Below are 25,789 nucleotides of genomic sequence, written 5' to 3' on the forward strand. Positions count from 1 at the left end.
ACCTGCTGAAAGACTAGCAATCCTCCAAGCGAAGAAAAAGATGCTGTTGAGGGACTGTAGTGACTGTATCCCAATAAAGGGATATGAAGGCAGAGGAGTGAAGGGATGGGTTCCTGGAGCATTCATAAAGAATCAGAATGGAATGCATGGTTCTGGAGAGGGACCTGATGCACATGATGCATGCACTATGTTCTTTTTTTATTCAAGGCATGTTATTTATTAACTATGTCATTTGCTGGATCACCTGAGACAATGAGACATGGGATATGTTGGCCAGAGAGTACAAGCGCTAGTAATACCAGGACAAAGATGAGGAAGACCTAGAAAAAGGTGGTTTGAGACACTGAAGGAGGACATGAAGAAAGTATGTGTCAGCTTGGAAAATGCACTTGATAAAAATATTTGGGATGCCAAACAAGAACCACCAACCCCAAATGATGGGACAAGGCAAAGCTAAAAAATTTCACTGAGGAACAACTCTCTTGCATCATTAGAATATCCATCCCATTCACCCACGAAAGCTCATGCTCCAATATGTCTGTTAGTCTATAAGGTGCCACAGGACTCTTTGCTTCTTTTACAGATCCAGACTAACACGGCTACCCCTTTGATACTCATCCCATAGTATTAATCTATATAATAAGATTCCAGGGTTATCATTCTGTGTGTGTGTCATTCTGAAGCCTAGAACGTCTGAGTCAGTGTGAAGCAATAGAAGCAGCTGCAAGCATGGTTGAGAGCTCTTTTTGTCCAGGATTTCACCAGGTTCAATCATCACTGGGATTTGCAGTCTGCTACTATCCAATTGTTAAGTTGTCAGGTGATTTTCAGCATTTTTACACACAACTATGAATTACACCCATGCAACAGCATGTGCTTTCAGCCAGTTCCTCCTGAAATCAATACACAAACTTTTCAGTCATTTCCTTGGGTACAAAACATTCATTATCCACAACTACCCCTGGCCTCAAAGTAAGAGCAACACACATCCCTGACTCTATTTCTCTAACCAGTTGGGGCATTTTGCAGAGGCGCTCCCTCCAGCTGTCCATAATATTCAGAAAGTCTCTCCACCTCCTCCTCCCTTCCCTCTGTGAGGCTCCCTCCCTTGCTCTTGCAGATGTGCAAAATGCAGCAAGTAGCTATCACAGAAGGCATGTCATCCGGCCTTGCCATGAGACACCTCCACCTTCCCTTCAGTCTTTTCGAATGCACACTCTGCTCTCATTCAGCAACCACACACGGTATAGTTAAAAGTCAACTTTTTTCTTCCCGAAGTGTCCAGTAAAAGGAGGCAGAGGGGAAAGCTGGGTCTCCCAGAATGGCAGGAGGAATCAACTTCACTAATGTCTATGGTATCCTGAGAGCAAAAGTTCCCTTTGCTCATTCCAGCAAACAGGCCTAAATTTCTAAAGATCCTGGCATCCTGGACCTTTCCAGATCACCTGGCATTAATAGCTGTGAACCTTCCACAGTGATTGGCCAGCCCTTGCAGCAATGAGACATATCCTTCCTGTTGATAAAATCTTTGATGTGGTGTGGGGGGCAAAGAATAGTCCCTATATAGTTCAGGAACCCCATCTATGCAAAGCCATCAATAACTTCCTGTGCATTGCTATGCTTTGTGACACAGCACAGCAGCTCCCTCTGAACAGCACTGCAAACCTCAGTGACAACAGGCCTGACAGTTGATCTACCAACAAACTGGCTAGCCACTGACCAATGGCAATCAGGGGCGGCGAGCTCCCAGATGGTGAGGGCCACATATTTCTCCATGCTGAGGGGACCTCTCCTGTTGGTGTTCTGCTGCTGCAGCTCAGGGGTGAGCTCTGCACAGGTCTCTATAGGAAAGTAGCCGTCCGCCTCCTGAAGTTCTGCTGCTGCTGCTGGTCATCCCAGTTCTGAGTCACCCTCTTGTCCCACCAGTCACTGCTAATTCTTTGAGACCATAAAGGGCTCTCATCCACGTGAACCTGCTCCAGGAAAATTCCCTGCAGAAATAACTAGTTGAATTCATCCTTCTGCTCCTCCTTCACCTGTAGCCATATAGGCCAGCCATCCAAAGCCACCAAGCCAAACCTATCTGGGTGCACAACTGTCAAAGCACATACCTCATCCTGTTTGTATTAACGGCTGTCATGATTGTGGCGCTCAGGAGCCACTTGAATTGGGTGGGACAGTCCCGAAATGCAGAGTTCAAGTCCCGTTCCCGGGCTGAATGACTCCCTGCGACGCCGCTCTGCGCCTGCCTGAGACTCAGGGGCAGCGCCAGCCTCTTCCTAGTGTTGGGGGGGGGCTGAGGAGGGCCTTACCCTCACCACGAGGCCCCACCCCCTGCTTCTCCTATCCCACCCCCAAGGCCCTGGCCAGGCCAGAAGCCGGAGCTGGGCTGTGGTAAGAGCCACCCAGGGAGCCCGGGCCACTGTGGGGAGCCCCAGACTCTCCACCTGCCCTGGGTGACGCATCCCAGGGGTGGGGACATGGGCAAGGAGCCGCTTTTGGGCATCCCACCCAGGGCATGTGCAGGATTCGGGGTTCCCTACAGCAGTCTGTGCTCCCTGGGCGGCTCTTACCATGGCCAGGCTCCAGCTTCCAGCCTGGCCGGGGGTGGGGCCACGGAGGAAGAGGATGGCGGGGGTAGGGCTCCTGCATGTATCCCACTTTCGCCTTTTGAAAAGGTGGTCGCCCTAGTGCTCAGCAGTGTCCCCTCCACCAGGCTGCCGGACAGCAGTTCTAAAATGGTGCTGGCAAAATACAGATGAAGACATGGATGCCAGGAGAGGAATCATGGGAATTTTTTACTTTGACCCCAGACTTTTAATGGCCCGGTCAGCAATGCTGACCGGAGCCGCCAGGTCTCTTTTCAACCGGGCGTTCTGATCGAAAACTGGACACCTGGCAACCCTACGGAAGATGTATGAAGTGTAGCACTGGCCATGTCTGTCCCAAGATATTAGAGAGACAAGGTGGATGAGGTGATATCTTTTATTGCACCAACTTCTGTTGGTGAGAGAGACAAGCTAAAGCTAAACAATCTATTCCACCTTGCATTTTGCTGTGATGCTAGGAGTACCCTTCCCAGCAGGGCCGGCTCCAGGCACCAGCTTGCCAAGCAGGTGCTTGGGGCGGCCACTCCGGAGAGGGGCGGCACGTCCAGCTATTCGTCGGCAATTCGGCGGACGGTCCCTCACTCCCGCTCGGAGCGAAGGACCTCCCACCGAATTGCCGCCGCAGATCACAATTGCGACTTTTTTTTTTTTCTTTTTTTTTGTGCCGCTTGGGGATGCAAGAACCCTAGAGCCGGCCCTGCTTCCCAGACCTGAAGAAGAGCTCTGTATGGCTCAAAAGCTTGTCTCTCTCACCAACAGAAGTTGGTCCAATAAGAGATAATACCTCACCTGGCTTGTGTCTCTCTAATGTAGGAAGATGGGCAGGCAGGAGAGAGATGCTGCCATCTTTAAAGGAGAAGGTTGGTCCAGTGGTTAGAGCACTAGCCTAAGACTTCAGCGATCTGCATTACAGTCCCCTTTCTTTCTGTGTGATTTTGGGCAAGTCACTCAGCCTCTCTGTGCCTCAGTTCTCCATCCATAAAATGGGGATAACAACACTTCCCTACTTGACAGAGGGGTTGCAAGGATAAATACATTAGAGATTGTGCAGCGTTCAGGTACTACAGTAATGTGGGCCATACAGAATAGATTGTTTTGTACTGTTTTGCTGTTCCCCCAGGCTCTGCCAAAGAACAGGAGCAGCAGCTACATCAGCTCTGAGATTTTCTCCCTCCAAAACTGCTGACCCTGATACTCCTCAATTGCACTCGGTATTGCAAGTAGCTGAGTAGCTCCACAACACACAGCCTATTTTTTAAAAATGGAGATTAAAATCACAGAATACGTACGTTCCAGCAGTAACAAAAATGCAGCTGAGCAGTGGGGCTAGTAATAGTAGTAGTAAGAGTCTTCCTGTGAAGACCATCTTGCTGGATCAAGGCCTGGGTTACTGTCAGTCAGGTGCTTGTTACACTGCAGTTTGAAATGTAGACCACTATTTTAGCTCTGATAAATAACCGTAATGGAAAGGTCTAGAAGTATCCCAGATATGCCATATTTCTCCACCTTCTTTTCACACTTTCCCAACCTTAGTTAGTTACTCCTGACTCTCTTAGGCCTGGTCTACACTAGGCTTTTATGTCGAATTTAGCGCCGTTACATCGAATTAACCCTGCACCCGTCCACACCACGAAGCTATTTAGTTCGACATAGAGCTCTCTTAAATTCGACTTCTGTACTCCTCCAAAACGAGAGGAGTAGCGCTAAATTCGAAATGGCCATATCGAATTAGGCTAGGTGTGGATGGAAATCGACGGTAATAGCTCCGGGAGCTATCCCACAGTGCACCACTCTGTTGACGCTCTGGACAGCAGTCCGAGCTCGGATGCTCTGATCAGCCACACAGGAAAAGCCCCGGGAAAATTTGAATTCCTTTTCCTGTCTGAGCACTTTGAATCTCATTCCCTGTTTGGACAGCGTGGCGAGCTCAGCAGCACTGGCAACGATGCAGAGCTCTCCAGCAGAGATGGCCATGCAATCTAATAGAAGGAGGGCCCCAGCATGGACTGATCGGGAAGTCTTGGATCTCATCGCTGTGTGGGGCGATGAGTCCGTGCTTTCAGAGCTGCGCTCCAAAAGACGGAATGCAAAGATCTACGAGAAGATCTCTAAAGCCATGGCAGAGAGAGGATACAGCCGGGATGCAACGCAGTGCCGCGTGAAAATCAAGGAGCTGAGACAAGGCTACCAAAAAACCAAAGAGGCAAACGGACGCTCCGGATCCCATCCCCACACATCCCGTTTCTACGAGGCACTGCATTCCATCCTAGGTGCGGCCGCCACCACTACCCCACCACTGACCGTGGACTCTGAGGATGGGATATTGTCCGCGGCAGGTTCCTCGTCGGACATGTTAGCGGACGGGGAAGATGAAGAAGGAGATGAGGAGGACGAGGCAGTCGACAGCGCTGGCACCGCTGATTTCCCCGACAGCCAGGAGCTCTTCATCACCCTTACCGAGATCCCCTACCAACCGTCCCCATCCCTTACCCCGGAGACAGAATCAGGGGAAGGATCAAGCAGTGAGTGCTTTAAATATCTAAACATTTATTTTTACAAGAACTGGAATATTTATAATATTAACAATGGCTGTTTATTAAAGTGCTTAAACATGTAAACAATTATCTGCAAAAAAACTGGAATATTTACAATCGTAACAAAGGGTTTTTCATGATTTGTCTGCCTTAGGCTCTTCACAATTTAGTCCCAAGTATTTAAAATTTTTTTTACAATGTCCGGTAAGTCATGATTATGCTGCCCAAGACGCTCCACTCTTTAGTCCCAGTGCACCTACGCGAAAATCCGGTCAATATGGCCGGGGATGGAGGCGAAATCCTCATAGGAGAACTCCTCGTAGGTCTCATGAAGGTACATTTCCAGCCTGTTCATCAGGTTCCTGGGTAGGGCGATCTTAGTGGGCCCTCCGTGGTAGGACACGTTACCGCGCCACAACACCATCAGATAGTCTGGTATCATCGCCCTGCAGAGCATAGCGGCAAACGGCCCTGGTTTCTGAAGGCTTTCTCGAAACATCCTTTCCCTCTGGGACTCCGAGATCCTCAGCAGGGTGATGTCGCTCATTACGCCCTGCTTTGAATTAGGGAGGGGAATGTTAGTATTGGGACTGCTTTACAGCCACGCGGTGGAGGGAGAGGGGCAGCATACAGGGATCTTTCCCTGGAACAGCCGCGAGGGGGTGGGACAGGGGCATAGTTCATGCTGTCCTGATTGCTGGCAGCAGAGACTGGCATTGCTTTCAATGTGAAAGGAGGCCAGTGCTACTAGTACAGTTTTAAGCAGCCAGAAGTCTACGGCTTACCATGATTGCACGCTACAGAAGTTCAGGTGTCCTGCCACGCTTCTCAGATAACTGCAAGACCACTGCAGGACCCCAGGCACTGAAGGCGATGGCCGAAAATTCGACCTTGTCCTGAGTGCGCATGTGAGAGGTGCAGTGCATGGTCTTGTTCACAGAGAAAGACTAGGTTCTTTGTACACAACTTCATTTATCTGTCTCAGGAATTCACTCCATTTTTCCCATTCACACAGACACATCTGCGACTGTCTCCCAACCCAGCCTGTCAGCACACTCCCAGAGGCTAGCGCAGATTAGGAGGAGGAAGAAGAAGACGCGGGAGGACATGTTCTCAGAACTAATGAGCTGCTCCCGAGCCCAGGCAGCCCAGCAGACACAGTGGAGGGAGAACTTGTCACAAATGCACCGAGCAGTCATGGAACGGGAGGAGAGGTGGCGTCAGGAGGACCAGCAGGCTACTGAAAAGCTGCTTGGACTTCTGAGGGAGCAAACGGACACGCTCCGGCGCCTTGTGGATGTTCTGCAAGACCGGAGGCAGGAGGACAGAGCCCCGCTGCGGTCTATCTCTAACCGCCCTCCCCCGCCACCAAGTCCCACACCCCCCTCACCCAAAGTACAAAGAAGGAGGGGCGGCAAGGGCCGTTAAAACTTTCAGTCAACCCCTGCAGACTGCTCTAGCACTAGAAGGCTCTCATTCCCCAAAATTTTAAAAGTCCTTTCCTACACACCTCACAGAAGCCCCCGTGCAAGTTTCAACCCCCACGTTTCATGTCTGGTTCATAATAAAATATTCGTTTCTGTTAATTACTGTTTCCATGATTTTATTTTGGAGGAGAGTCTGTCTGAACGAGGGGAAGGGGCATGGTAATTGGACAGGACAGTCACCTTTACCAGGGTACAGAGGCGGGGTCAGGTCCAGGATCAGGACACATACCCAGTGCAGTGACTAGTGACCCTGTTCAATCTGGGAGGTGGTTTTCGTGTTCTGGGGGGGGGGGGGTTGCTCTGTGACTTTGTGGCGGGGGAGGGCAGTTACAGATCTAATGCATCACAGAGCCCCGCAGCAGGGGAGCTGTAACCCTCCTCCCCCTGCCAGACAGTCACATAGCCGACACATACACGCTGTCCCGCCCAGGAGGGCTGGCAGGCTCTGTTGAAACAACCAGTCCACCACTGCGGAACCCGTCATTCCTGGAGTTTAGAAGCATCATTTGCATCACAACAGTAAACCCGCACCCCGCCACAGTCTGCGTCCCAGGTTTAAAACATTCCCGCGAAAACAGTAATAAAGACAACGGTGTTCATTAACAAAACAGAACAGATTTTATTTTTTGGGAAGGGGGTGAAGGGGGTATGTAACTGGAGAGGATAGTCAACGGTAACTGGGTAAAGAAACGGTGGCAAGTTCAGGTTCTGAGTCCACAAACTTAAAATTCACTGGTGACCCTGCTCAGTCTGGAAACTGTCTTTCAAAGCCTCCCGGATGCACAGTGCGTCCCGCTGGGCTCTTCTAATCTCCCGGCTGTCTGGCTGGGAGTAATCAGCAGCCAGGCGATTTGCCTCAACCTCCCACCCCACCATAAAGGTCTCCCCCTTGCTCTCACAGAGATTGTGGAGCACACAGCAAGCTGCAATAACAATGGGGATATTGGTTTCGCTGAGATCACAGCGAGTCAGTAAGCTTCTCCATCTCCCCTTGAGACGGCCAAAAGCACACTCCACCACCATTCTGCACTTGCTGAGCCGGTAGTTGAACAGTTCTTTTTCTGTGTCCAGGGCGCCAGTATAGGGCTTCATGAGCCAGGGCATTAGCGGGTATGCTGGGTCCCCGAGGATCACTGTAGGCATCTCCACATCCCCAAGAGTTATTTTGTGGTCCGGGAAGTAAATACCTTCCTGCAGCCTTCTAAACAGACCAGAGTTCCTGAACACGCGAGCGTCATGAACCTTGCCCGGCCATCCAACGTTGATGTTAGTAAAACGTCCCTTATGGTCCACCAGTGCTTGCAGCACCATTGAAAAGTAGCCCTTTCGGTTGATGTACTGGCTGGCCTGGTGGTCCGGTCCCAGGATAGGGATGTGAGTCCCATCTATAGCCCCACCGCAGTTTGGGAATCCCATCGCGGCGAAGCCATCTATGATGGCCTGCGCGTTTCCCAGGGTCACTACCTTTGACAGCAGTACCTTCACGATTGCCTTGGCTACTTGCATCACAACAACCCCCACGGTAGACTTGCCCACGCCAAACTGGTTCGCGACTGACCGGTAGCTGTCCGGCGTTGCAAGCTTCCAGAGGGCTATGGCCACTCGCTTCTGGACAGTCAGGGCTGCTCGCATCCGGGTGTCCTTGCGCTTCAGGGCAGGGGACAGCAACTCACAAAGTTCGAGGAAAGTCCCCTTCCGCATGCGAAAGTTTCGCAGCCACTGGGATTCATCCCAGACCTGAAGCACTATGCGGTCCCACCAGTCCGTGCTTGTTTCACGGGCCCAGAATCGCCGTTCCACAGTATCCACAAGACCCATTGCCACCGTGATGTCCTCGGCACTGGGTGTCGTGGTTTCAGACAGGCGTGTGCTACTCTCGGAGTTCAGGTCCTGACCCCGGTGCCGTAGCCTCCTCGCCTGATTTCTCTCTATCTGCCTCAGTGAAAGGTCGATGATGAGCTGCGATGCGTTGACAACGGCCACAACTGCAGCGATGGTCACAGCGGGATCCATGCTCGCAGTGCTGTGGCGTCCGCGCTGTCACTGACCAGAAAAGTGCGCGAACTGATTTCCCGCCGGCGCTTTCAGGGAGGGAGGGCGGGAGTGACGGTTGGATGACGACAGTTACCCAAAAGCACCCTCGACACATTTTTTTACCCAGAAGGCAATGGCGGCTCGACCCAGAATTCCAATGGGCAGCGGGGACTGCGGGAACTGTGGGATAGCTGCCCACAGTGCACCGCTTCCAATGTCGACGCTTGCCCCGTTAGTGTGGACTGACAAAGTCGAATTACTGTCCTTAGTGTGGACACACACGTTCGACTTTGTAATATCGATTCCACATATTCGATTTAACTAAAATCGAACTACTCTCGTAGTGTAGACATACCCTTATAAAAGAGGCCTTGTCCCACCCAGCTTTTGAGCTTGCCACTCAGTTCAGAAAACCTGACAGAAGAGCAGTGGACTTCGGATACTCACAGAGCTCACACTTCAGTCCATAGGCTTTCCCAATCTTGTTGATTCGAACCAGAGGGGTGCGGCCAACTTTCTTCAGAATATTCGGCAGGATGTTTGTTTCTTCCGGCCTGTGTTAGTGGAGGCAGAAAAAAATATACTGAGGGTAACTGTGACTGTCATTCAAACCCACATAAAAAGGAAACCAAAGCAAAACTTGAGAGAAATAGAGGCTTCCACATCTGCAGAAGAGGAGGGCTGAGGGAGATTTTGATTCCAGGACACCATACTAATTGCCTAGATTACTAATGATGATGGGCATCAGTGATGGAAAAGAGCTACAATCTCTGTCAACTGGACTACAGGAGGGTGTGGTAGGAAATACCGCCATCCCCTACATCAGCAACACCCCCCAATGAATAACTTCATTTTAGCTGCCTTTGTGAAGTGACTCGCAGGACACTGTTGCCCATTCAAAAACCAAACATGTCCCTTCTTACTGCTTCCACCCTCTTACTTCTCTTGCCCTGTGGCTGTGCATGCACTGATCAGCTGGAGGGGGGCTTCAAAGAGCCACCTGTTACCAGAGTTGGCCTTTTAGCCCCCCATGAAGGAAAAACTCAGCTTTGGCTTTCAAAAATCTAAATGTGTAGCCCTTTTCCTTGTGAAGTTAGTCTTGCAAATGTAAACTAACGTAACCTGATAACTAGGGCAAAAAAATAAAAATAAGCCAGGCTGCAGCAGAAGACTGGGATCAATCTAAAGATTCTCTCTCTCTCTCTCTCTCACACACACACACACACACACACACACACACACACACACACACACACACACACACAAAATAAGCCAGTTAAGGTTGAGGTACAGCCCATCCCACAGCACCCTTATACAGGATCCACACAGTGAATGTGAGCAAGAAAAGTTGAGACCAGCAGTGCTTGTTAACATTTTCAGTTGTCTGTGAGCCAGCTGGTGCTTCCCCAGCCATACTAGCTAGCTAGGACCTACTCACGGACATGCAAGGGAAGGCTGTAAGCAGTGAGGTAAGTCCTACCCATCTCAAGAACCTAAGGAGACTCATTCCCCAGCTGACCAACTAGACCTCTATCAGAAGGGAGCTGCTTACCCAGCCAGCCACTGCTGAGAGGAGAGACTGCAAGACAGCTCCTGCCACCACTGCTGCTGCTTTGAGGAAAAGCTTCCAGATAAGGGAGTTGACTAGAAATGCCTCCATTCAAGGGCTAAGCACAGTGCGTCAGGAAATACTGGGCCAGGATGGTGGCAGAAACATGTATTGATATTTTTTAATAGTGGAATGTATTTTACACAAGGTGTGGCCCATGCACCATCTGCGGAGGCTGAAAACTTCTATGGGAGCCCTTGTTAAAGTTTGCCAGCACATCACTGTGTGTGGGCAGGAGGTATGTGAATCTGAACTTTTGGGCCTGCCTGTCATCTATTCTTCTTGTGCTCTTTTCGATAGACACTAAGTGAACTGTGGCTACAGAGGTGGGTCAAAGTTCCTAGCATCATTGATTGGAATGAAGCTGCCCAAACTGACTTGCATAGTGCATGACTTTTTTCCCCCTTGATGAAACAGTAGATGTACCCATCTGTATATAGTAATGCATTTCCCTTCCCCAGCTCCTTCACTGGGTTGCAAGTGGGTGGAGTTAGAGAGAGGACAGGAAATGGAAAGTAAAAAAAACTTGTTCAGATGGTGTGAGGCCACCTGTAGTCTGATCTAGAGGAGGCATGCACTCCCCCAGGAGGGCTCTGACTGTATGGGGAGGAGGTGACCAGCCCTCTGTGGAGAAAGAAGTGGTTCAGGACCATTTAGAAAAGCTGGACGAGCACAAGACCATGGGGCCGGATGCACTGCATCTGAGGATGCTAAAGGAGTTGGCAGATGTGATTGCAGAGCCATTGGCCATTATCTTTGAAAACTCATGGCGATCAGGGGACATCCCAGATGACTGGAAAAAGGCTAATGTAGTGCCCATCTTTAAAAAAGGGAAGGAGGAGGATCCGGGGAACTACAGGCCAGTCAGCCTCACCTCAGTCCCTGGAAAAATCATGGAGCAGATCCTCAAGGAATCAATTCTGAAGCACTTAGAAGAGAGGAAAGTGATCAGGAACAGACAGCATGGATTCACCAAGGGCAAGTCATGCCTGACTAACCTAATTGCCTTCTATGATGTGATAACTGGCTCTATGGATGAGGGGAAAGCAGTGGACATGTTATTCCTTGACTTTAGCAAAGCTTTTGATACGGTCTCCCACAGTATTCTTGCCAGCAAGTTAAAGAAGTATGGGCTGGATGAATGGACTATAAGGTGGATAGAAAGCTGGCTAGATTGTCGGGCTCAACAGGTAGTGATCAATGGCTCCATGTCTAGTTGGCAGCCAGTATCAAGCAGAGTGCCCCAAGGGTCGGTCCTGGGGCCGGTTTTGTTCAATATCTTCATTAATGATCTGGAGGATGGCGTGGATTGCACCCTCAGCAAGTTTGCAGATGACACTAAACTGGGAGGAGTGGTAGATACGCTGAAGGGTAGGGCTAGGATACAGAGGGACCTAGACAAATTAGAGGATTGGGCCAAAAGAAATTTGATGAGGTTCAACAAGGACAAGTGCAGAGTCCTGTACTTAGGACGGAAGAATCCCATGCACTGCTACAGATTAGGGACCGAGTGACTAGGCAGCAGTTCTGCAGAAAAGGACCTAGGGGTTACAGTGGATGAGAAGCTGGATATGAATCAACAGTGTGCCCTTGTTGCCAAGAAGGCTAATAGCATTTTGGGCTGTATAAGTAAGAGCATTGCCAGCAGATCGAGGGATGTGATCATATCCCTTTATTCGGCATTGGTGAGGCCTCATCTGGAGTACTGTGTCCAGTTTTGGGCCCCGCACTACAAGAAGGATGTGAAAAAATTGGAAAGAGTCCAGCAGAGGGCAATAAAAATGATTGGGGGCTGGAGCACATGACTTATGAGGAGAGGCTGAGGGAACTGGGATTATTTAGTCTGCAGAAGAGAAGAATGAGGGGGGATTTGATAGCTGCTTTCAACTACCTGAAAGGGGGTTCCAAGGAGGATGGATCTAGACTGTTCTCAGTGGTAGCAGAAGACAGAACAAGGAGTAATGGTCTCAAGTTGCAGTGGGGGAGGTTTAGGTAGTATATTAGGAAAAACTTTTTCACTAGGAGGTTGGAGAAGCACTGAACTGGGTTACCTAGGGAGGTGGTGGAATCCTTAGAGGTTTTTAAGGTCAGGCTTGACAAAGCCCTGGCTGGGATGATTTAGTTGGGGATTAGTCCTGCTTTGAGCAGGGGGTTGGACTAGATGACCTCCTGTGGTCCCTTCCAACCCTGATATTCTATGGTTCTATGATTCTATGACTGCATTAAAGGATTGTAGGGTATAAAGACAATGCTGTCATACTTTGTTAATTCAGATACTCGATATTTCAAATACATCCCCAAAGAGGAATTCTTTGAAATTCTCATGCCACAAGGGTGTGCAAGTAAAATCCCGACAATGGATTGCTGCTCACAGGTAACAAGATTTTAAATAGATACTCCGGACCAGAATTAGTCTCTCATTCACACAAATCCAGAGCATTAGCTAGAGAATCATGTGTTTATTAGCATCAGACTCACTCTGATAACTCACTTGGAACAAGAGTGCACAGGTGAATAAACCAGATCTGGAGTTCAGTGCCCTTTAAATGACTGGTTGTGCCTTTATTTGCTGGTCTCATAAAAAACATCAGTCTTGTCAGCTTTTTCTGCCAAGAGCCTATGGCTGCAAACTCTTTGGATTATGTCTGCACTTTGAGTTGGGGGTATAATGCCTAGCTGGAGAAGACATACTCACACTAGCTCTGATTGAGCTATTGTGCTAAAAATAGAACGTAGCCATCAGGGCCATCCCTAGCTATTCTGGGGCCCTACGCAGCCGCCCCCCCCCCCGCGGGGGGGGAGGGGAGAGGGTGTCTGGGGCCCCAGGCCTCCGTGTGAGGGGGGCAGGGCTGGCTTGGGGAACAGGGGGGAACTACCTCCCAGCACTTACCGGCGGCGCGGCTGGGGCCAGGCTGCTGCACTTCCCGCCGCCGGTGAGTGTAGGCCCAGCCCGCCCGCACTCCTCAAGGAAGTGAGGCTGCGGCGGAGCAGGGGCAGGAAGAGGCAGCACAGGGCAGAGCAGGGGCGGGGGCCATGGGGAAGAGGCAGAGCAGGGGCTGGAGCAGCACGCAGCTGCGCAGGCCTGGTGCCCTACGCAGCTGCGTACTTTGCGTATGGGTAAGGACAGCCCTGGTAGCCATGGCAGTGTGAGAAGTGGGAGGGGCTAGCTGCCCTGAATATGTACTCATCTTGAGACCATAGGCATGAACTTGGTGTGGCTAACCCCTCCTGCTGCTCGCAACCCTGTGGCTACACTATTTTTAGCACAATGGCTTGATCAGAGCTGGTGTAGGTATGTCTTCTCAAGCTGTGAATCACACCCCAAGCTCCAAGTGTAGATATACCCAAATCTATGCCCTTAGCAGATTAAGGAGGTAGTATGCCTGTACTGAAAAGTTAAGTAGCAAACCCAAAAAACTTGTGTCAAGTATTTTTTTTTTAAATATGTGTGTCAGTCCACATGTCTATAACACAAACAGAGCCAGAGTTTTAGCTGGTGTCAATCAGTTTCAATAGAATTTTGCCAATTTACAGCAGTTTAGGACCTGACCTCCCTTTGTTTAGAGAGAAATATTTATTCTGTCATGTAGCAGAGAACTCTGATTTTTCCAGAAAGGACTAAATTCTGCTCTCAGTTAGACTGGTGCAATATAGCCTTCCACCCCGGGTTTCTCTGTTCAGCTCCAGTGGAACTAGAGCATGTCACTGCTACTGGGCAAATTACACACATTTAAATGGCCTTTGGCCAAGTAGATTGGAAGTTTATGTCCTTGGACCTTTTACTCTTACAGAAAAAAAGATTACTCAAGGGGTGTGTTTATTGAATCCATATCTTAAGGCAGAGCGGAGCCATTTCCTCGCGTTGGTCTTCTCAGTACTCTTCTTCTGAAAAGGGTAACAACCCAGAGTTGTTCACCTCCCATTCAATTTCAGATATACAAACACACCCCGTATTTGTTATCATGATTTGAACTCTGAATCCACCTCATCCTTGAAATACCCAAGATGTATATGGCCTGCTGGTGATAAAGGTAGTAAATATAGATTTACTTCTCCTTCAAAACTGACAAATTTTGTTGCTTTTTTTTTTTTTTTTTTTTTTTTGGCGCTCTATGGATTGATCACAACCAGGGCCGGCTCCAGGCACCAGGCAACCAAGCTGGTGCTTGGGGCGGCACCTGGAGGGGGGCGGCGCAGCGCTCGGGCCGCCGGGGAGAGCGGGGCCACAGCCGGGCTCGCCGCCCTCCCCCCCCGCGCCCTCCCCCCGGCTGCCGGGGGAAGAGCGGCGAGCCCCCCTGCGCTCTGGCCGCCGGGGGGAGAGCCGAGCCCCAGTCGGGGCTCGCCGCTCTGGCCGCCGGGGGAGAGCCGAGCCCCCGCCGGGGCTCGCCGCCCTCCTCCCAGGGCTCCGGCCGCCCTCCCCTCCGGCGCCCTCTCCCCGGCCGCCGGGGGGGGTCGCCGCCCTCCCCCCCGGCGCCCTGCCCCGGCCGCCGGCGGGAGAGCGGAGCCCCCGCCGGGGCTCGCGGCCCCCCCCTCCGGCTCCGCGCCCCCCCCGCGGGGGGGGGGGGGGGGGGCGGAGGCTTTTTTGCCTGGGGCGGCAAAAAAGCCAGAGCCGGCCCTGATCACAACTCCGTGCACTCAGTACTTGATATTTGAAATTTGAGTTGTCTTGGTTAGTCATGATTGGTCCCAAAAGCCACATGCTTTGTTTCTGTAGTGGGTGTGCATAACTCCTCTTACCAGGAGAAGGGCTTGAAGATGCTCTGAGGGCTTTGAATGTCAGGGAATGGTGACCATTTAGTGGAAGAGAGGAGATAAGAAGGGTTAGGAGATCCTATCCAGGCCCCAGAGACCTTACCCAATGCATCATTCTTAGAAAAGAACAGGCTACAGTAAGTTTATTGGTGAGTGCAGAGTTAAAATTTAACTTTGTTTGTCACATACACAAAGTAACTCTGTGATGCGTGAATAGTGTGGTCAAATCCTTGTCTGGCTTATTTAGTTGCCTCTGTGCCCTGACTGGTGTTTTGTAGAATTAAACAGCATCCTTTATCAAATATACTGACTGCCTTTATCAGTGACCAGCAGACAGAGAAGAGAAACAGTCATAGCAGAAGAGAAGGGGAAATTTGTTAGCTAAAAAGACATATTTAGGCCCCAGACAGACATAAGGAATCATTCACAGACCTAGCCCCGGGCTTCTCTCAATGGGTTCATTGTACAGCTGGGTTCATTGTACATCAGCACCAACATGGATTTGTCATGGCACTTCTGCTACCTATAAATGTTCAAGCATGGGAGCTCAAAATTCATATTCCAAGAGTAAAACAACTGCTCAGATGCTCACGTCACGTGAACAGCCTTCATACCAGGGGCTGAACTAAGGCCCTCCAGAGCTACAAGCCCGAGTTCCTACAGTTTAAGCTAAAGAGCTTTCACCATAAGAGCTGTAACAGGCCTACACCCTCTCTGGCTTGGCCCAGACTGGGACACGTAACACGTGCTGACTAGTGGGTTATGTTTGCAGAAAGCAATACAGGAGAGGTGCAAGCAAGGCCAAAGTGAATCCATTTTTAAATTCAAACCAATACTTGTGGATAATATATATCTATCGCTATAGATATAGAGATAGATATACACACGCACACATATATATATACACACACACAGAGCATACCATTTTCACCCTGCTCCAGAAATCAGTGACAAGCATCAGAGGGGAGCTGGTCTGGTCAGAAGACTTTACCAGCAGTCAGAAACTATCAGTGTGGCAGGGAAGTGGACACTCCTTACTAGGGTGACCAGATAGCAAATGTAAAAAAGCAGGACAGATAGTTGGGAGTAATAGGCACCTATATAAGACAAAGCCCTGACCCAGGGGTGGTGGGTATAATAGGCCAGGGGAAGTTCTGCTTTCCCTGGCGGTGCCGTGGCTGCTGGACCCCTGGTTGTGGGGTTTGGCATGAAGTTTTTGCTTTATTATGCCCCATGCTGGATCTGGGGTGGCTAAGAGGCCAGCCCCAGGCTCCTCAAGGTGGGGGAGGCTAGGCTCAGGGCTTCCAAGCTCTATGAGAAATGTGTGAGCCTAAAGGTTCTCTGAGAAATGCCTTTGGTTCACTGGAATGGCTGTTGGGGATACTGCAGTATCGCTGCATTTGGTTTCAGTTGGGAGCGAGAGGGTTCCACTCCAGAAATCCTGCTTTTACTTTGTGAGGCATGCTACTGTATAAAATGCCCAGAGGAAACCCTCGTCATATCAGGATGTGAGAGTTGATTGGCCATTACCTGAATTATATGAGGCAGCATAACTAGCTCAGACAATGTAAGAACCAGCTCAAACCTGTACCGTTCTGAAGCTTTAGGTAATTATCCCCTTCACCTGATCCAAGATCTACTCTTCTTTTTCTAATCTCCCTCACAATCTATACTGGACTCTCAGCAGGTCTGGAGATTTTCTACACTAGCTGCTAGCTGCAGTTCTTGAGACTGCCCAAGGATCAGAACTGCAAAATGTATTCTTGGGTATAGAAATCTAGAATATAGTCTGTATTTAGACATTTACGCAAGGTTAAAAGAACATAAGAATGGCCACACTGGGTCAGACCAAAGGTCCATCTAGCCCAGTATCCTGTCTACCGACAGTGGCCAATGCCAGGTGCCCCAGAGGGAATGAACAGAACAGGTAATCATTGAGTGATCCATCCCCTGTCACCCATTCCCAGCTTCTGGCAAACAGAGGCTAGGGACACCGTCCCTGCCCATCCTGGCTAATAGCCATTGATGGACCTATCATCCACGAACTTATCTGGTTCCCTTTTGAACCCTGTTATAGTAATACCCAATATCCCTAGAAAGCGTGCTACACAAAGGTGTATATTAGTGCAGTCTGAGTAGTACATATTTTCTTTAACTTTATAAAGAGTGCCATGTTTCTGGAGGAATCAGGGCAAGTTGGAATCTGGATAGAGACACGAGAGTACACTTGGGTAGAAGGCATCCAGAATAGTTTTGCAAGATGATCATTTGCACATGTGCTTCATTGTCTCATTCAGATTTCCCCAGAGGTAGCATATGTTGCCAAAGAATAAGTCATTCCCAGTCAGCATGCATATTGAAAAGAAAACTGATTTGACTGAAAGAGCTGCTCCTTTAGTCACTCGACATTCAGCAAATAAATAAGATAATGTAGGGACTATATTTCCAAAGCATTGTTTAATCAGGTGGCTAAATACATCACAGTTATGAGAAAGGGTGGAACAATCTCCTTTGTTATTAGTCATTCGGAATTTCTCACTGGTAGTCCATGTTTTCAGTTTAAAGATGGAAGGAGGGTTTTGACACCACATTGCACTGTCACTGGCAAGAAAGGCAGGAACAATTGCAAAGTTTCAGAAGCAGTGTAAGAAACGTGAGACTTTCACTATCTCTGAGCAACGTTTTAACAACATGCAGCTCTGATGCTCCCTGCACTCTGTAAAATTAATTGATCTTGCCTAATAAATCACGTGGACACTCTAAAGGAGGTAGCTGCTGGCTGGGAAATAGACTTTGGATACCACAGTCACAAAATGCACACATTAAAAATTGTTTTGCATCACTAATTTTAAGAAACCCAAGTAACAACGGTCTACAGGGTCTTTCTTTGTTCAAGCTGTGCTAGTAGAGAGAATTGCCTCAGTGTCAAACAGGAACAAGTAATTGCTTTCCATATGGAGCAGCCTTTTATCAGATTGCTGTTTGAGGGGGCACATGATCCATCATGGTACTTTACATTAGGACGAGAGACTGCCTCAAACCGCAAAATTCAGATACAGATGTCCCCAAAGTTTAGAAGTGTTTGGATGAGGGGTTCCAGATTGGGCCTATCATAGACACAGGCCCAAGACATTAGCTTCTGATCCAACTAACAGTGGGCTATGTGACAGTTGCTAGAACACCTTCGAAAATTCATTGAGTCCATCTATCCTGCAAGGACAGGAAATGCTCCCTAGTCAGAAGATGTATCAAATCCTGTATTGATACTACCTTTGGTCTTAGGCCCACCAGTTGTTCAGAGTCAGACTTGGGGACTGGCAGTCTTTCTGGACTTTTGGGAAAGCTCTTATTTTCATAGGTCTGTCTGGATTGGCTTGCAGGGCCATTAAAGAGCCACACATTTATTTTGGGCAGTGCTGCATTAGTGAGTTACATCAATATGGCAGGAAACAGAGAAGGAGTATGGGACTGGGGACATGGCACTGGACTAGGACTTAGGAAATGTGGATTCAATCCCTAGCTCTGCCATAGCCTCCCTATAGCCTTGGGAAAGTCACTTAATTTCTGTGTGCATCAGTTTCCCCACCTGCAAAATGATAATACCTCACAAGGGTGGGGCGGGTTAACACCTAATTAATTAATTAATTAATGTTTGTAAAGTGCTTTGAGATCCTCGAACAAAAAGGTAGGAGTGCAAAATATTAGTAATATTTTATGTTGCTTCACATCACCGCCACTTGGTGTAGACCAAACAAATTCTACCATGTGGAAAAGGTGTTCATTCAGAGGAGCATCTTGCCCTTTTTCAGTGCAATCAGGGCAAGTTTGCTGGCCCTGCAGGCATGATTTGTGGCACAACCTCTGCACTAGTACGAGCCTAGGTCTGTAGAGGTTCTTGGTCTGCTGCAGCATGGGTCTGGCAGTCAGAGGCAAGGAAGTGGTAAATCAGGGAATGGGATCCTTGAATCTTACTTTGTAGATCCTCCTTGTCATAGGGTGGACTGGCCCTTTAAGGGATTTGGGCTCAGCCTCCCCTGTGCCTTGTCATCTGGTCCCAAAGGTTGGGTTTGGGCTGGTGGTTGGGTCAGATCATCAGGAATCATGTGATGGTAGGCCAGGAGATGGGGATTCCTCTAGGATGGAGCCTACTCCAGCAGAGAGTGGGAGACCAGGGGCTAGGAAAGACTTAGGGGAGGTCTCTCCAGAGAATCTGAGTAGGCCTGACAGAGTTCCCCTGGTTAGAGGGAGCTTTGAGAGACCCTGGGGCCTGAAGCCCTGACACAAGGGCAATGAAGGCGAAAGACATTCAGAGAGGCTTCTGCAAGGGATCAAGAGCGGATCCAGGCTCTGAAAGGATGGAGCTCCCAGCTCCAGACAGGTGAAAGGGGCTGGCTAGAGCTACCTGCCACAAAGGGCCAGAGCAGAAGCATGATGAGGGAGGAGGCTGAGGAAACATCAGGCAGCAGGACTTGGGATTTGGAAAGAACTTATGAGCCCAACAAAGGACTGAACAAACCATGGAGTGGGGGAAACCTTGTTTGGATTTGAGATATTTGAACTGCGATACTTTAATAAACGAGGCCCAAGAAGGGGTGTTATTTTTCCCACATGAGAGTCTGGGGACAGTTATTGGGAAGCCCCAAAAGGGGAAAATGAGGCAGTGACAAGGTCCAACACTGGACTGGTAAGACACTGACACCCTTCTCTATGACAAAGGAATGCTAGGGCTGTGAAGTAGCAGCCATGAAGTGGGCCCTCCTCCCATGATGCAGCCTTTGGGGTTGGGAGAATAGATGCCCCCTTCCTTCCTGCCAAGTTACTTGGTCTGGGCGCTGGAGGAAGGACTGTGGCCTTGATACTGATCTGAGGAAACTGAATATTCCTTTACCACCTGATGGTGCTATCCTTACTCATGTTGAGTTCCAGTAGCTTACTCCATGAGTAGTCAATGGACTGCTCCCAGAATAAGGTACCACTCAATGTGAGTAAAGGTGATAGAACTAGGCCCTTAGCTAACACATTAATAAATCTATAGAGAAAAGGTGGGAGCAATAGGTTAGAAGGCTCTATATTCATTATGGCTGCAGTCTCCAAAAGTGCCCACTAATGTTGGGTGCCTTGTTTTCTGGTGCCTAACTTCAGATCCCTACGGGTCTGGTTTGCAGGAGAGCTGCTGAGCATCCACAATTCCAATTTAAGTCAATGCTCTTCATGGTGAAAGAGAGGGGGCAGTCGTGAGTGGACTGGAAATATTAGCGGATCAGAGGACCCCCTTTTGGGAAAAATAATAGCAGTTTTTATACATAAAATCATTGCTTTAAATGCTGAATTCTGACTATGAATGTTCTAGGGGAACCTTGAGGCACAGAGGAATTTCCTGCAGTAGGGAGGATATAAAACAGTCTGAACATAACTAGCACAAGAGAGTTACTTACAAGGGCACATGGGAATGAGGTGAGTCGGAGATGGGCTTCCCTGGCTTCCATGTGCACTTACTGGGCAAGTTGGGAGGAAGCCATGTATAATTGGTTTTGGTTTCCTGATTTTCCGTATCAATGCCATTCTGCAAATGAGAGCTCTTGATCTTCCTGTTCAGTGTGGACACAAAAGCCATCTTGAGCTGAGAGGAAAAGAGTGGAAAAAGCAACCGTTAGAATCAGGGAGCTTGATTTTCAATCTTGCGCGTGTATGCTGGGTAACCAGTTTGCACGGGGGCGCTTGAGCTGATACACAGTGACCTCAATGCCGAACCGGGTGCCGTAACTGGAGCATCCAAGTTTGGAAATAGGCCCTCAATTCTTCAGTGCTATCTAGTCTAGGGGAATATTTTTCACCATCACAATTAAGGAACTGGAACCTCAGTTGTAATCAATTATGGTACAGCTGGCAATGTAAGTGTGAAAAAACCAAACCAAAACATGGATAAAAAAATAACTACAGAAAAGCCCAGTGACTCTTACAGTCTGGAAACCAATATTCCAAGACTTATAGTAAGTAAGCCATCTAAGGATGATTTCTGTAGAAATTTGATTGTCTGTTCTCTATGCCTCCGAAATTAACAAATCTTTTCCCCTCCCTTGTACCTGTTTGCAGAGATCTGACATTAATTATAGGACCCACTGCCACTCCCACTGAAGTCAATGGGAGTTTATCATTGACTTGAATGGATGCTGGAGCAGGTCCATAATGTATGTTACAACATTTGTTGTTCTTAAAGCATCATAAACTTGCATTGCATTTAAAGGTGATCTGCAAAAGGGTAAAACGAGGTTAGTCTTTCCTTATTACTTTATGATACACAGATGGGCCCATAGAAAGTGCTTTGGTGTTTAAAGATTTTGATTATTACATTAGGAATTCAGATCTTGTTCAGATTGAAAAATATGATGACTGGAGAACTTGTGAAATGATGGCAGCAAGGTAAGCAAAAGAGAGGGTCAGATTCCATCTCCTGCTGTGGCATCTGCACACTCTGACAACAGGTCTAGGTATCTCAGATTGAGCTGATTGGTGGCCTTAAAGGGACAGAGGGATACATTGTAGGTTTCAGGAGCCAACTGACAACAGTTTAAAAGTAGAAGGATAAACAGTTATGGCCTATCTACACTTCAAATACAGCTAAGTCAGGGGCACGAATAAGATTCTGTCTAGACCAGTGGTTCTCAAAGCCGGTCCACCACTTGTTCAGGGAAAGCCCCTGGCGGGCCGGGCCGGTTTGTTTACCTGCCGCGTCCGCAGGTTCAGCCAATCGTGGCTCCCACTGGCCGTGGTTCGCCGCTCCAGGCCAATGGGGGCTGCGGGAAGCGGCGCGGGCTGAGGGATGTGCTGGCCGCCCTTCCCGCAGCCCCCATTGGCCTGGAGCGGCGAACCACGGCCAGTGGGAGCCACGATTGGCTGAACCTGCGGACGCGGCAGGTAAACAAACCGGCCCGGCCCGCCAAGGGCTTTCCCTGAACAAGCGGTGCACCGGCTTTGAGAACCACTGGTCTAGACTATAAATAATTGCAACTGTGCTGTAACCAGAGGAGGGGACAATATATTGTAACTGGATTCCATGATTTGGCTGTCTTTGTAGCAGAGATAAGCAAGGAAGTTTAGATTACTGCCAAGACTTAAACAATACTTACTAATTGTAAGAAACAAAAGAAAAAGTGCATTTAGTAACTAAAAGCCTCTTTTCTGCAGTGGTGCACCCCGGGAGGCACTGTAATCCAGCCAAATCCTGTTTCAGTCTGTGTTAAATGAACATACTTTGCAACTCAGTCTCAGGTCACAGACATGCATCTTGGATAATTTATGAAGTTTGACGTTACTCTAACAGCACAGATTATTCTAGCCATATCTTATTGCATTATTGTGGTGCTTTATTATGTAATTACTGCAAGTAGAAATGTCATCACTTGTCTTGAGGGTTTGCATCTCCTGCACTTTCTGTTTGAGTCCAAAGGTTCAATTCTGAAATCTCTGAAAGGGCCAAATCAAAGTCCCAGGAAAGGCAAAAAAAAGTTTGTCATTGACTTCAATGGGACCCGGGTTTGGTCAAAAAGTAGAGATGGGACCAAGGTATGATCCAGACCCCAATTTTAGAAATGGCCGGTCTGCTAATAATAGGCCAGATCAAAGCATTTGATCCAAGCATCCCTGAACATCAGAGGTGTTCACACTCCAAACCTGGATCCAGATGAGACCTTTGCAAATGGTCTCCAGCTTTATTATAGGCTTAACCAAAACCCCAGATTTAAACACCCACTGAAATGGGGACGTTCAAAATACAGATCCATATCCAAATTTTACTGCTTGCTTGATCCCATCTTAGTTTAAAGGGGCACTGTTACAAGTTGTGAACAGCCCAAAACTTGACCCACTTTTGGACACTAATTCTCTGTGTGCTTTTATTTTCAAGTGTTCTTATGCTTTTCAGGATTACTGTCACCAGTTTAGATTTACAAACAGCTGTGCCAAACACAGCAGCCATGATTCCATTGGGATTACAGGTTTGCAGCCCATGAGTTCTGCTTTGAAATTCAGGTGCAAAAACCACCACAAATATTCACAATAAAACTCATTCAAAAAAATCACTAAGCTTCATGTGGTTTTGTCATTAAACTGTCAGCCAAGGGCTGCTCAAAACTGCTTGTTTCCTTGAAAGGCCTGTGAACCTCAACCAACTTGGGCTGAGTTGGGTGTTTGCAACAAAATCCAAGTTTAACCCAGCTGGAGGAACACCAACAAAGCAGTGTGCAGATAAATACTCATCTTGGTGAAGAAACAGAGTGTGACGGCTACCTATCTTAGATACTTATATAGCCTCCATTACCACAGTATCTGAGCACCTCACAATCTAACGTATTCATCCTCACAACAGCCCTGTGAGATAGAGAAGTGCCTACGAATGGGAGATTGAAGCACAGACACACTAAGGTCCAAATCCGCAAAGGTATTTAGGCTTCTAACTCCCACTGACACAGGGCCGGCTCCAGGCACCAGCTTAACAAGCAGGTGCTTGGGACGGCCAAGGGAGAGGGGCAGCACCTGCGGCAATTCGGGGGCGGCAGGTCCCTCACTCCCTCTGGGAGCGAAGGACCTGCCGCTGAACTGCCACCGCCGATCGTGGCTTTTTTTTTTTCCCCAATTGCCGCCACCGATCGCGGATTTTTTTTTTTTTTTTGCTTGGGGCGGCAGAAATGCTGGAGCCGGCCCTGCACTGACATCAATGGAAGTTAACAGGGAAAGAGCAGCCTAGGTCTGTAAATTCACTGAGGCTCGGGAAGAAAATACCTGAGTGGCCAAATCTGAAGAGAATAGTTCCTCATTATCAGATGTTGCTGAACATTCCTAATACATTTTGTTTTGCACATGCTGAGATGTGAACAGAGTGCAGACTCCAAGAGCTAAATCAGCTCCTTCCACCCAAAGCACACAGAAGAGGGAAAGTTATATTTAAAGCTGTAGGATGGAAGGGATAGAGGGGTGGCCTGATAACCATGTGGAGCCCAAAGTTCTGTGGGAAATCCCAATCTCAGTTATATTGCCAGCCCCTCAGCATGATTTTTCATTCTCCCATCCCCCAGCAGCCTGGTTGGACTGTGGCCTGCTGCCCTGTTGGCTCCCTTGCCGTAGCTTCTCCTCCATCAAGGGCAGTGCAAGGTGCAGAGGGGGAGTTCATGCTGAAACCAGCATTTGTCACATGAGTTACAGAGGGTCACTGACACACATGTCGATCATCATCCTCAGGGCCGGATTAAGGCAGGGGTTTTAGGAGCTGCAGCCCAGAGCCACGGCTCAAGGAGGGCCCCACAAAAATAAATCACAGGCAGCAATCTCCAACTCCAGGCTGCTAAAAGTCCCGTGGCACAGTGGGGTGCTCGGGCAGGCTGCCTGCATGCCATGGCCCCACGCTGCTCCCTGAAGCAGCCGGCTGCTAGCACGTCTCTGTGGCCCCTGGTAGGGGGTGAGGGGATGGGGAGGGGGGGGAGGCTCTGCGTGCTGCCCCCAACACCGTCCCCGCAGCTCCCATTGGCCAGGAACCCCAGGGGCCGCAGAGATGTGCTAGCAGCCAGCCACTTCGGGGAGCAGCTTGGGGCTATGGCAGGCACCTGTGGTAAGCGCCTCCCGGCCGGAGCCTACACCTCACACCCTCTCCTCCACCCCAACCCCCTGCCCCAGATCAGAATCCCCCTCTTGCACCCCAATCTCCTGCACCAAACTCCCTCCCAGGAAAAAGACTTATATACAGGGACCCCACAAAATCAAATAGCCCCGGGCCCACAGGAGAGTTAATCTGGGCCTGTCATCCTTGCACTAATCTATGAAACCACTCCCTCTTCTAATTCCGCCAAAAGACCCACTTTTACTATAATGTCTACAAAACTTTGCCAACTGATAGTGACTGGGCAAGTGGCCAGATGTGACAACTCTACTCACATGCTTTATTGATGTAAAAATAAAACATGACATCATACTGTTGGCGTCACTAGGCATAACCCTAGGTAACTCGGGAGGGTGGAAGGCCACTAAGTGTCAATGAAGCCTTCCTGCACTAGGCCTATATGAACCAAACTTCTTCCATGTTTAAACTCTAATCAACCTCAAAAGCCAGGTGCAATTGGAATATGTAAGCAACCAGTTATCTGTGTGCAACCCCCTGCTCACACCGGTATCAAGCAGCCCAGGCTCTGCGGCTGCACGCCGACTGCCCTCCCAGTGCTCCTTTGGGGCCAGGGCCGGCTCCAGCATTTCTGCCGCCCCAAGCAAAAAAAAAAAAAAAAAGCAGCGATTGGCGGCGGCAGTTCAGCGGCAGGTCCTTCGCTCCTAGAGGGAGTGAGGGACCTGCTGCCCCCGAATTGCTGCAGGTGCCGCCCCTCTCCCTTGGCCGCCCCAAGCACCTGCTTGTTAAGCTGGTGCCTGGAGCCGGCCCTGTTTGGGGCTGAGGGGCTAGCCTGGGGCAGGACTGTGCTGGTGGCCAAGATGGGACGGGCTCTGGGCTCCAGCAGGGAGGGGAAGGGGCGGGACCTCGGGCAGAAGGGATGGGGCTGGGGGCTAGCCTCCCCCAGCTGGCAGTTCATGTGCCACCCATGGGGAGGGGGAATAGCACTCTATGTCAAAATGATATTACCTGTTTCCAAGTCACTGATAACTCAGAAGAAAATTATCTTGAATGCTTATGGATCAATGTCCTAAAAGATAACGCACAAGATGTGGTACTAGTTGGAGCCTCCATCAACTCACAGTAAGGAACAGGGTGACCAGTTCCTTACACCGCTA

The 25,789-nt window shown here is 49.2% G+C and overlaps 1 protein-coding gene across 1 annotated transcript in view; it reads right to left on the minus strand.

Annotated features, from left to right (window-relative positions):
• The window catches only part of LOC135882628 (cystathionine beta-synthase-like), a 43,330-nt gene extending 22,691 nt beyond the window's left edge, over window positions 1-20,639 (minus strand). Inside the window, exons 1-2 of the mRNA XM_065409603.1 lie at window positions 20,461-20,639; window positions 9,112-9,218 (exon numbers count right to left, since the gene is read on the minus strand). Of these exons, the coding sequence (XP_065265675.1) occupies window positions 9,112-9,218; window positions 20,461-20,639 (286 nt within the window). The remainder of the gene's footprint in view (window positions 1-9,111; window positions 9,219-20,460) is intronic.
• Between the last annotated feature and the right edge of the window lie 5,150 nt (window positions 20,640-25,789).

Source organism: Emys orbicularis, chromosome 1, assembly GCF_028017835.1.
Source record: "Emys orbicularis isolate rEmyOrb1 chromosome 1, rEmyOrb1.hap1, whole genome shotgun sequence".
Lineage (NCBI taxonomy): Eukaryota > Metazoa > Chordata > Testudines > Emydidae > Emys > Emys orbicularis.